Genomic DNA, 12,474 nt, shown 5'->3' with positions numbered 1-12,474 from the left:
AAAATAAATCTGTTTAAAATGTTTAAACAGTGCATAGATAATTAGCAAACGGGGTTCTGTAATGTATAAATACATTTTCAACAATTAAAACTGATTTTGAGGGCTGCATATTGCTTTTGATCCACTGCCTATCTCGTGGCAGTCAGTTTTTATGGACAGAGGAAGCCAGAGTGCCCAGAGATAACCTGGCTGACCTTCGATAGGAGAACTGACAATCCTAGTCAATTAAGATTGAAGACGAGTACACCTGCAGGAGCGGGGCTGGAAATCACAACCTCAGTGTTGAATGGCCTAAGTGATTACAATACTATTTTTCTACTAAGACCACTTGGAAACCAAAGCATATATAATAGCATTTGAAATCATTTTGATAAAAAAATTGCAAATAGTCCAATCATATAATTAGTATCCTAAAGATATATTTTAGTTTTCAACTTGAATTTTGGTTTTGCTTACAAATATCTTTCTTCCATGATCGAGGATTTTTGAAAGGTGCAAGATTCCAGGTAATTGAATTATATATAGCTAGGTGGAACAATTTTGGGCTATTTAATACTAAATATCCTTATAGATTGTGAAAAACAAAGCAAATTAATTTAGTAATGCCATCACCACTATAAGTAAATTTTAAATGCAAGATATCAGGTTTTGCTACATAAAATTCATAACCCAATATTCCAACATTTTAATCCTTTTATTATAAAGCCAGAAGTTGTTTTTTTTTAATCATAGGAAATTAAAGATTTAAAAAACTAATTATACACATAATTTAATAAAAAAGCGTCAGGTAGAAGAGTCTATTTCCTTATGTATATATATAACAAGACCAAAAGAGATTTCCTTGATTATGTAAACACTATGACACCACTAATTCATCCTCATTCACGAATAATGGAAAAGTTACACGATTTTTTATTCTACTCAGTAGTTTTCCAGTGCTACAGAAAATCAATAAGCCATTATCTATAATTGATGATACTTAAAATATGTAAAAAAAGTTGTTGGGAGTCTCAAAACCATGATATACAATGCACTTTTAACAAACAAAACACAAGGTTTGCATGTTGATAGCTATGAAATTGATAAGTATAAAAATAAGAAGAATGGCACGATTGCCCATGAAACAACTCTACCTAATTGACCAAATGACATTAAAGCTAGCACTAATACTCAGGTCACCATACAGCCTTCAACCATGAGCAAAATCCATACATGTATCATCCAGCTATAATAAAAATCCCGTCCATGCCCAATGTCAAGCAATGCTTAAACAAGTGATATGAAAGTACTAACTAAACTAGATTAAGAACCAGCCTAGACCTTTCTTATCCATGTCCAGTTCACAAAAATTAGTCATTCAAATGTCTATCATTCACTGATAAAAAAGACAGCTAGACATATAAAAAACTTGATAATTTTTTTTTCGTGACAATTCTTTTTTGCATTAAAAAGGAAAAGAAAATGCTATAAAAGCCTTTTTTTTTAACTTAGCACCAAATAAATTTTGACAGATTGACAAGCAGTCATATCAAGAACTAGCATTACGTGGCATTTTTTTTATTATTATGAAATCTCTCAATAGTGTCCCGTTTCCTGGGTGTGTGTCAGAATGTCAATATCATATGAATTAGACAATAACTATCTGACATATGACTTGGAAGAAATATCAGTCAGGCAGTTGTCCTGCGAAAAATGTCTACCAAAGCGATATATAAAGGTCCATCTTTTCCAATTTATACATTATAAATAAAATTAATAAAACCTCCTAAATACAAATAAATTAACAGGGTTCTGAGACAGCAACCTTACAAGTAAACCAAAATCAGATAACTTAAACACTGGTTGGTCTTTCTTCTGCGATTGGCTTTCAATAAATTGTCCCCAAAAAAGCAAACAGGCTATTTAGTCATAGCAACCATTCTTAAAATAAACCAATACAACATTAAAAAAAAAACACCTTTCGTTGCCAATTGAATTATCATTAATGAAATTCATAAAATTTTCAAAAAAGAAATATAATATAATCTTTAAATTAATTTCCATATCAGAATGAAGATCTTTCCATATGAAGGTATGAAAAGTTGACACACTAACAATGAACCAAACGAATTTGGAAAATAGCAAAGGTGCAGAACAACAATATCATCTTACATCATTATTGTTATGCAACATATATCTGTATGCTTTTTTTGAAAGACATTTTCGAGATTGGTGTAAACAAACATTAACAAAACAATTCATCTGCCTTCAGTTGTAAAGGAAATGTCGGACTTCTACAGTACAAGTACATATATCTAGAGAAATTACATAACCAATGTCACCATGATATAATATTAGTGTGATTACACTTAGTACTACCACTTATATATCTATATTTTTAACATCAGCAATATGTTTTCCATTTCCGGAACTGTAAAAATGTCAAATGTGATTATTCTGAGAGTTTATGTCTTGTACATGCAATAATATACATTCATTCAGTTAATGCTAATTCTGAATGCTTGCTGCTGACATTCAAAGGAATTGTTTAGAATGTTCTTAGACAGAACTGTTTTATAATGCAAACATGAGTGGCAACTCAGAGGGGTTGCATCTGAACCCTAGCAATACATTGTTAAAGGGCTATAATCATCTATGTTAACTCAGGCATCAGGAACTGGAATCTTGAGTTTATTTTTTATAAATCAATAAAACTAGAAAAGGGATAGTTATCAAAAGCAGAATTTAAGGATGTTAGCTACTCTGTTTCAAAATAACAAGTTTTTAAAAAGACACTATAAATTAAAAGTTTATGAATAAATGAACAAAGAAGCAGAAAAAATGGGTTTGTGTGCATGTTTTCAAAGACATAAGGCTTTTTTGAAAAATGTTTGACCGGAAACAATTCTCTCTAGACTTTTCATACATTAAACATTGGCACCCTTTTTCCGAAAAAAAAGTAATGAAAAAATAACAAGGATTTTATTGCATTTTCAAATGTGGCTTTTTAATCTATTTGTAATCAAACATTGAAAGAAAAGTAGGGGTTTAAGCAGGGATTTTTTTTCTCAAGGAACTTATCTGATAAAACCAAGGGATTTCAAATATCTGGCAAAAATCCAAAAACAAGAGTAGTGTGCATCCTTAAGGCCTAAAAAAAAACAGAAAAATTGTCAATATATATCAAGTATTATTGGAAGTCAAAGTCCTTAACCAGTGACACCTTCATAAAAATAGGCCTATAGTAACATAGCAACTTTATTCAAGGTTAAATGACCAGTATGCAATAAACATATCCAGAACAATGATCTCACAAATGCCAAAACTAGCCAGACTTAGACATTACGGTAATTTCTCCAGAGAACCCTTATAGCATGCTAGACATGTTGTGAAACATAACTAAACATCCTTTGATAACTCACTAGTGCCTTGTTACTTCAAAAAAGACAAAAATAAAATGAAAATGTGTTATCTGTTACTACATAGACCACTTTTTTATACAAATAAGGCCATTTAGTTTTCTCATTTTAATTGTTTTACATTGTCTTATCAGGGCCTTTTATAGCTGACTATGCGGTATGGGCTTTGCTCATTGTTGATAGCCGTACGTTGACCTATAGTTGTTAATGTTTGTGTCATTTTGGTCTTTTGTGGATAGTTGTCTCATTGGCAATCATACCACATATTCTTATTTATATTATTATAGATTTACATGTGTCTCTATAAAAGTGAATTATGTGTCATTTGGTTTCTTGTGACGAGTTTTCTCATTGCATTGCAATCATACCACATCTTCTTTTTTATATTATATGAAGTTGGTGCAAACATTTTTCTTGATATAATGCAGCCACTATTGACCACCCAAAATAAGGGTTCCCCTCTCCAAAAGTAAATTTTTACCAAACATGTCCAATAGATTTTGCAATATTTGAACATGCCTTTACACAAATCTAGATAATCATATGTCATATAAAATGTCATCTTATTAAATGTGAAATTCTGTACCAAAGTATATTACAAAATAATGGATGGCATTTTAATTATACAATATTTCACTATTATTGTATCAAATTAACAAAAGAAACATAATATCATTAAAACCTAGTGTTTCCCACCCCCACATCTACCCACCATTGATGCCTGAACCATTACATATGTAACTATGTACATACATAAGTAAACCTGATCATTATAACCTCTTTATGGTCAATTTATATGTATCTGGTTAAATCTTAACAGTTTTTGACAAAGACATTAACCATAGACATGGGGCAAATCAAATTGCAAGCTTGCACATTTTTTTATAGCGGTCATCAGATACAAAAAGATAACCCTAGGCTAAAAATGACATGTTTATGAGCAAAAACTGTGTATTACATATAAAAAAAGATTGATATCTAACTAGCCAATGGTCATGGACATGATTTTATAATTTTCCATTGCTTTTCAAAGATTTCTGTAAATTCAAAATTATTGCCATTTTTTTATTATTGAAAAATTAGACAGGGTCATTGCAATAATTAAAACTCGAATTTTGATTTTTTTTTATATGAATCAAACAGGATTTTTCTGAATATCGCACAAATTTTAATCACATTTTACTCTAAAATGACAAAATCGCAATAATAGAAATGCATGCATAAATTTCTGAATTTACAGTATTGTAATATTGCCTTAAATCTGTTTTTCATTTAGGGGTGGGGAGGGGGCCAGGATCAGATTGAAACTGTTGGACCTTTGTGTCTGTTCAATCTCAACAATTAAATGTCCTAGATATAACAATTTGATATCACACATAGATAATTCTTTCTAAATGTTTAAGTGTTGATGGCTAAGATAGAATCTAAAAGTCCTTTGCCTTTGGGCAAATATTCTCAAAATAGTATACCATTAACAAATTTGACAATACTTTTTTTAATCTTTTACAAAAACTTTTTTTTGTTATTATTTAACTTGAAACTTGGTTAATTTTATCACAAAAGTGCTATTTCATTCTGAAATTGAGCACTTTGAGAAGCAAAGTCAATTTATCAAAAATTTTGAATGAATGAAAGTTTAGTAATTGGAACATACATGTGTTACTTTTTCATTTACATATTTATTTCAGCTATTTTTACTACAATTTGTCAGTACATGTTATATAAATATAAGGAAAAAGGATATAGATCTCAATTAACTTCTGATAATATTTCATAATTCTGCTGATTGGTCAAAATTTGTACATGTAGTCTGCAGAATATGAAATTATGCAATTTGGTGCAGTTCTTTGAACTCTGTAAATCAGTGCAGTAAGTAGAAATCTATAAATGTTTGGCTTTTCTCAATAAATGTGTGACATAATTTGACTTAAATATGCTTACTGTAAACCAGCTTATCTTTATAGTGTTAATACGTCTTTTCTAGCTGATTTCAAAGCAGTATATGGTCACATTTTTTGTAATTTTCTCTTGTGATAACATTATTTGTGCAAATTCAGATTTTGGTCCCTACTTTATCCCTTTGGTCAGGCCTTAAGCAGTTTTTTGCTCTAATTAGTTGGGTTGTGGTCTCTTAGACACAATTCATACTCATGTACAGAAGCAAAAATGTCTTATCCTGAGAATAAGTCTCATTTTATACATACAAATAAGGTAGTGATCTTTCAACTCTCTGGGGTCTCTGGGAACACATGGAAAGAGAATATTCATTTTGAATTACTATGGATTCATTATTATTCGTTGGATACCAATTTTTGTGGATTTTGTGGGTACAGTTGATCCATGAAATTTAATGTTCAACAAATGACAAATTTTCTCATGGCTTGTATGCAGACTGCCGCAAAACCACGAAATCAAATATCCACGAACATGTAAGTTTTCCTCAATCCACGAAAAATTGGTACCCACAAAAATAAATGAATCCACAGTATTTAAGCAAATATTCTCTTGTACTGCATTGTCAGTGAACATAATATGATAGACAACCAGCAAGTCATCATTATTGAATTTGTATAGACTCACTGAACTATTTGGTATGAAGCTACTTGGTCCCAAAGTGGAAGGTTTTGGCAGTGTTATATTTTCTCTTTCCTGAAAAGAAAAAAACAAATCAAATGTCATTTCATCCTCAAAAACATACATCATAAGACATAACTTACATCATTTAAAAATTCAATTTCCAACAAAATATAAATTTTATTGGACCCTTGACAGATCTGGCAAAGCAGTTAAGAACCTCATTGAAATGTGTTACTTAAGCAGACTGACTTAAGTCTAAGGTGTCATTTTGTATACATTTGGGTCAATTGTTAATTCACTGCGGGCCTGCACTTAAAGTTCTAATTATTTAAATAACTTAATTTCTTTCAAAATCATATTCAATTTTTCATTTGTTACACAAGTCGAAAGTACAATAACTTGAATAGTATCTGCCAATTTAATTCAAAAGATCTGTCTTCAAATTTGACCTGAATGAAATCTCACACTATTTCTGTATTGTTACTCTTAGCATAGCTTTCAATAAGACAGCAAATTCATTAAATCAGATAAAACACTTCTAGACATTTTCATAATTGCACAAAAATGCATTCATTTTCAGCAAATTCAAGTATAGAAAGATTGCAAAGAATATATTTTCAAACACTTACATTGACTTTATTAAATGATACTAGCATTTTACTTAAAGCATTAAATAACATGTATTTGAAATAAAACAGAAGGCATTGTGTATGAAAATTGAGGTGTTAATTATTTAGTTTATCCTTTATGTTTTTTTCTAAAGGAGCCATTGAAGATATTATCAAAGACAACAGGCTTGTAATTTAGTATACCTCATACACCTGTTTTATCAAAGACTAATCATTGGAACTCAAATCCAAACTGTTGGAAGGCCAAATCTATTCTCAAGTGTTTTAGAAAAACAATAATTTCCCAAAAGGTGTGCAAATGCATGGAGTTAAAGAAAATATAAGTGTTTAGAATGATGATACCCTGGGGGATAATAAACCCCAGGGGTTTGATGGATTATTATTATTATATAATAAATAAATTTTGTGTGTTTACTGTCTTCTGATTGGTTGAAATTATTAGTTTTATTTTCAATGTTATCAATTTTGATGGCGACACGCCCATTCTGACGTTGTGTATTCATACGCCAACATGTGTGTACATTGTTATTGTCAAGATAAATAATATAAAACATTATTTGAGCCTTAGTTTTGATAGAAATTTATTTATAATGAATGGCAATAATTTATTTTGATTTTATTGAACCATAAAACTAATTTTTGACTCTTCACATTTTACATAATCCGCTTCGCGGATTATTCAATGTGAAGAGTCAAAAATTAGTTTTATGGTTCAATAAATTCAAAATAAATAATAGCCATTCATTAATTAAGACCTACATTTTTTCAATAGAGATAGTATTTTATTTGTAAAATGAAGAACTATATATGCAGCTTTAGAACTATGTAAGTATTTTAAAAATTTATTTCAATGTATTTTTTTTTGTTACAAATTTTACTAAAATTGAGAATGGAAATGGGGAATAGGTCAATGAGACAACAATCCAACCAGTGTGTAGAAATGTTATGCAGTTCACCAAGGGACCTTAATTGGAACAACAAATATAAGTTAAGTCACAAGCTTATTTTTATTTTTAATACCATGGGTAACAATCTATCTTTCTGCACAGCAGATGTTCTTTTACATAGGACAAATTTATTATGCAATTATATTACATGTCAATTAACACAGATATATAAACCCTGATCAATCAATTTCAAACACACCAAAGACCCTGACCTTGTCAAATCTCTCTTCACCTTGAAACTTACACATCATTCAAAATCAAAGGATAAATAAAACTTTATTATTCCAATTTTTCATCACCAGATAATTAAGTTTTAAAACTTTTCATCACTAGATATTAAATTTCAAAACTTTTCGTCACCAAATTGTATATTTTAATGCTTATTTAACACAAATCATATTTGTGCACGCATTTTATCACAAACAAATAATGCAACAATTGAAAGACAAGTCTGATGACCTGTTTGTACAACACAAAGCAGGAGGTCCAATAATTTTAATCTGTCAGCACCCCATGCACTTTGATGTTGAAAATATAATCTCCTAGTTATTTAAAATTAATTCAAAAACCACAAAAAAAACAATGGAGAATTATAAACTGCAGGGACAGGGTTGTTGCATTGATGATATTCTGCAAGCATCTCACAGCCAGACCCATTAGATGTTACATGACATTACATACTAAATATAGGTTATCTTTCATAGACACTAAATGTTTTAAAAAGTGATTTATCTTGGTCTGATTTCCAACAGTTGTTCCAGAGCAGACAGGTCAAACTAGCTGGTAATATTTTTAATTCCGATGTACTGCTAAAATAATACAATATTAGTTCTTTATAGAATTCTTTGACAATTTTCAGTGTTACAGAATATAAAATTTTGATTAGAAATTTGAAATATATTATTTGCTGTGAAAACCAACTGCTTTTAAATTGGTTAAAGATTATATAGGCTTTGGGTTTTTTTCCAGTCTGAGAACTAACATTTTATTTCAAATGTGCATCCAGCATACATTAAGTTAATGTCCTTCACCTGAACATGAAAAGTATGCATAAGGTTTAGAGAAAGCCTTAGTGACTGTCTAACAATAGCATTCAATTTGTCACTCCTGAGTCACCCAAAAATATGGTCAAGTTGACAACCAGATTACAAAAGATATAATTTTGGAAAATGACTCAAGTCCCTCAGATTCTGTCAGATTTATAACAGATACTTGATTTTGCAATTTTGGTCTTTGCAAGATAAAATAATTGACCAGGAATGAAATTATATCAAACTGACATGATTAGATACATGTAATAGCTTTTTTTCTTCCTTACTGACTGACAAATTTTCTAAAATTTAACAATTGCAAAACAAATCAATTCTGTTAGCATATAGTGAAATTTGAAGCAAATTTTATTTTATTGCCAAAATTCAATTGGAAAAGGTATTGCAAAAAATATAAAATTGGCATACAAAATTTGGATGCACTATGTGTATGCAACATTGTTTTGAAATAATTTATCTCACATTTTTGTCAAATGTTCAAAAATTGTCATAATAATTTAAAAATGCATGCAAAAATTCACAGTCATTCTGCCAAAGAACTTGCACCAAGTTGACTAGGTACTAATAATATTCAATGACTATATAGCTGTCCTTCTGACAAAGTACCTGTAACAAGGTAAGATAGTTTATGGAGACATTTTCCTTTACTGTCCAATGTAAAAACAGCCCAATAAAGTCACAGCGGTCAGTATCAAAGAGAATGTTCTTAGAGTAAATCATTATTTTATGTGTCAGATTTTATTGAAACTTCACAGGAGGTCATACCACACACAATAACAATATTGCAATAAATATTCTTGTGAATTGTACAATATGTGCGACCAATTCATAAAATTTTGACCAAGGTTACTTAAGGCTGCTTAAGTTTGTAATAAATATTTTGTTTTATGGTTTGACCTCTCATAACTAAGAAATAATAAAGTCATAATATTTAATATTTTCATTTAAAAGTAAGAAAAAGAAATAAAACTAGTGAACAGTGGCTTTTCAATATTTTTTTTAATTTTATTCAGACTAAAGATTTGAAAATGTTAGATCTTGGAATTTTACTAATAGAACAAATTATAGATATAATGAAAATCACTTTTTTTCTCTACAAAATTGAAAATATTTAACTGATATTAATAAAAGCAAACACAATAAATAAAGAAACACTTATAAAGACATAGAAATAATTTGCCTGCATAATTGATGTTGGGTTAAAGTTACAGATAAAGCTGAAAAATATATATATTTCAAATTATCAAGATCAATAGTCCTGTCGAAAAAAAGGAAAAAGAAATTCTCAGAAGTCAAAAGTCAGAAAATGGTTTATTGCAAAGTATGGAAAGGCTGCATTTTCATAGATATATAAAAATTCAATATTGTGCTGGAATGAACTTAAGATGAATGATTCTTAGATGTCAGCTTGTAAAATAGTCAATTTTCTGTTTCTGACATTCAAAGTTTTAGAAATTTTGCTCAATCGCTGTATTTAAGTCTAGGACTAAAATGGGTTTTATTTTTATGCTTAAATTTAATGTCCTATTGATTAGTGCTATTCAACCTGGGATGACTTAAATTGGGTCACTGTTATGATTTGACCTACTAATATATATTTAGTATTAAACTATTAATCAGTATATCTGAAATTGATCTTTTTGTTTCACCTAAGGAAATCAATGTAACAATGAAAATGAGGTCAATAAAAGAATAATAGGGAAGCCTTTAATTTTTATTATACTATAAGTATTATAGTCATGTATCAATAAGGTCAAGAAATTCAATTATAAAATATCTTATTTATTTCTTCTTTATTTCAGAATGTGATTGCCTAAAACAAAAATTTGGGTATGCTTTCATATATTATTTCAAGCATAGGCATAGCTTGACAGTGTATCAGTTAAATGTGATTTTGAGAGAGTTGGAAGCTTAATTGGGTCGGGGATATATTGATTCTTGATAAAATGCTTATCACCTAGCAGAAAACATTTGGTGCATGTTCAGGACAATATGAAAGGACTAATGCATAAGTAAAAGAACAATCAATATCACATAACTTAACGTCAATAGAAACAAGTGAGTTATCTCCTATTTCTAATAACAGGAAACCATAAAGGGAGATAACTCATTAATCAAATTCACTGTCGACTGCTCATAAAAATTCAATTATCTCTTCCATACTTTAATTTTTTCTTTTTCTTTCTGCAAGACATTATAGATAATTCAATTTAATAAATACTTCTACATTTTCATTTTACAAAATGCAGTACAGTTCATAGTATGATAAAAATGAAAGCTTTTGCAATTTGTGGAAATCCCATACATTTTACAAAATGCAGTACAGTTCATAGTATGATAAAAATGAAAGCTTTTGCAATTTGTGGAAATCCCATATTTAGAGGACTCCATTACCTAATTATCACCATAAACATGATACATCATCACTATTTTACAGAATAAAGCGATGAAGCATGACACTTTTATTGAGCAAAAACCCAGAAATATCCAGGAAATTTACAGCCATCAAAGTCAATCAGGTATCAAATATAATATGATGACATAAAGAATTGATTATCAAAGAGTGGATTGCTATTTTAGAATCATACTTTTATTAGTTTTAATAAGACTGAGTTTCCTAAACAAGTAATTACATTGAAATATTGGTAATTTGTTAGCAACTTCCTTGTTGATATCGCAAGTTATATAACTAATGTATCAAATCATCTCATTGGCTGAAAGAAATGTTTCTCTATGATTGGTTTCCTGGCACACTTTTTCTAGAATTACTGTGAAATGAGATATAAACACCATAAGTTTACCTAAATGACTGTAGAAAAACATGCATAAAATAAGAGTGTGAAACATCATTGTATAGAATGCACTTTAAATTACCAATAGAGGGGAGATAAGTCATGGAATGTTGCTATAATTTGTCTTTTGTGAAACTATACATAATTACGTAGTGAGGATCAATGGTTTCTTTATAGGGCTCTGTTAGTCTTTACAATTTCAATGAATAATTACATTTAGTCTTCCATTAAGATACCATTATTAACAAGAGTGCACAAGCAGAAATGTCAATGCCAGACAGACATACACCTAACAACTATCCATACATCAAATATAGTGGTCCTTTCTCTAATAGTACCTGAGAAACAGATCAAACCACAAAATCTTAACATTGATCAATGAACCAGGAAAATGAGGTCAAGGTCATATGATTCCTTCCAGGGAGACCTGTACTTCTTACAGTCATTCCACACACATAATATGGTTGACTAATATGCATAAAGTATCTGAGATATGGATTTAACCACATAATTTAACATTGCTGACTGATCAACGAAATGATGTCAAGGTCATGTGAATCCTAGTAACCTGACAGATATGCAGATTTTGCAAACAACTTGCTTTTGCACTTTGAAAAGTCCAAACTCAAGTTTCACCCAAAATTTACTAGAATACAGAGCAAATCTGAGAAATGCCGCAGTTAAAAGCTACATCCGTTTAGAGTAACATATAGTTTCCTTTTATAAAATTTAAAAAACTTACTACATTTGTACTATTAAAACACTAAAACAGATTCTATAGGTGCGTACAAGAATATGGAAAAATTTTCTGACCAGCAATTAATTCTCTCAGAGGATTAATATAATTTTAAACAACTGAATATTTTTCCACTGAATATTGAACTCGTAACATTTATGTAAACATTATTAACTTCAGTGTACGTGACATTGACCACAACAATCTGACGTTGACCATAACAATCGGCATTTAATATAATCTTGTGGTCAATATGTTTAATTGGCAATCCTCCTACATATTTACCTCATTCTTTATACAGTTTAATCAGAGTGTGAAAGCTACACAAATGTAAATACTCATTCAT

The 12,474-nt window shown here is 29.7% G+C and overlaps 2 protein-coding genes across 2 annotated transcripts in view; one reads left to right on the top strand and one right to left on the bottom strand.

Moving 5' to 3' along the window:
- Nucleotides 1–12,474, bottom strand: part of LOC134687258 (sestrin homolog) — a 50,876-nt gene that overhangs the window by 19,320 nt on the left and 19,082 nt on the right. The window contains exon 3 of the mRNA XM_063547401.1: nt 5,979–6,047. Within this exon, the coding sequence (XP_063403471.1) occupies nt 5,979–6,047 (69 nt within the window). The remainder of the gene's footprint in view (nt 1–5,978; nt 6,048–12,474) is intronic.
- Nucleotides 7,364–12,474, top strand: part of LOC134687259 (complement C1q-like protein 3) — a 29,374-nt gene continuing 24,263 nt past the window's right edge. The window contains exons 1-2 of the mRNA XM_063547406.1: nt 7,364–7,429; nt 11,038–11,119. Of these exons, the coding sequence (XP_063403476.1) occupies nt 11,047–11,119 (73 nt within the window). The 5' untranslated portion in view covers nt 7,364–7,429; nt 11,038–11,046. The remainder of the gene's footprint in view (nt 7,430–11,037; nt 11,120–12,474) is intronic.

Source organism: Mytilus trossulus, chromosome 10 (assembly GCF_036588685.1).
Source record: "Mytilus trossulus isolate FHL-02 chromosome 10, PNRI_Mtr1.1.1.hap1, whole genome shotgun sequence".
Taxonomy (NCBI): Eukaryota; Metazoa; Mollusca; class Bivalvia; order Mytilida; family Mytilidae; genus Mytilus; species Mytilus trossulus.
The sequence above is the reverse complement of the archived record's forward strand: the minus strand, read 5'-3'. Positions and strand labels throughout refer to the sequence as shown.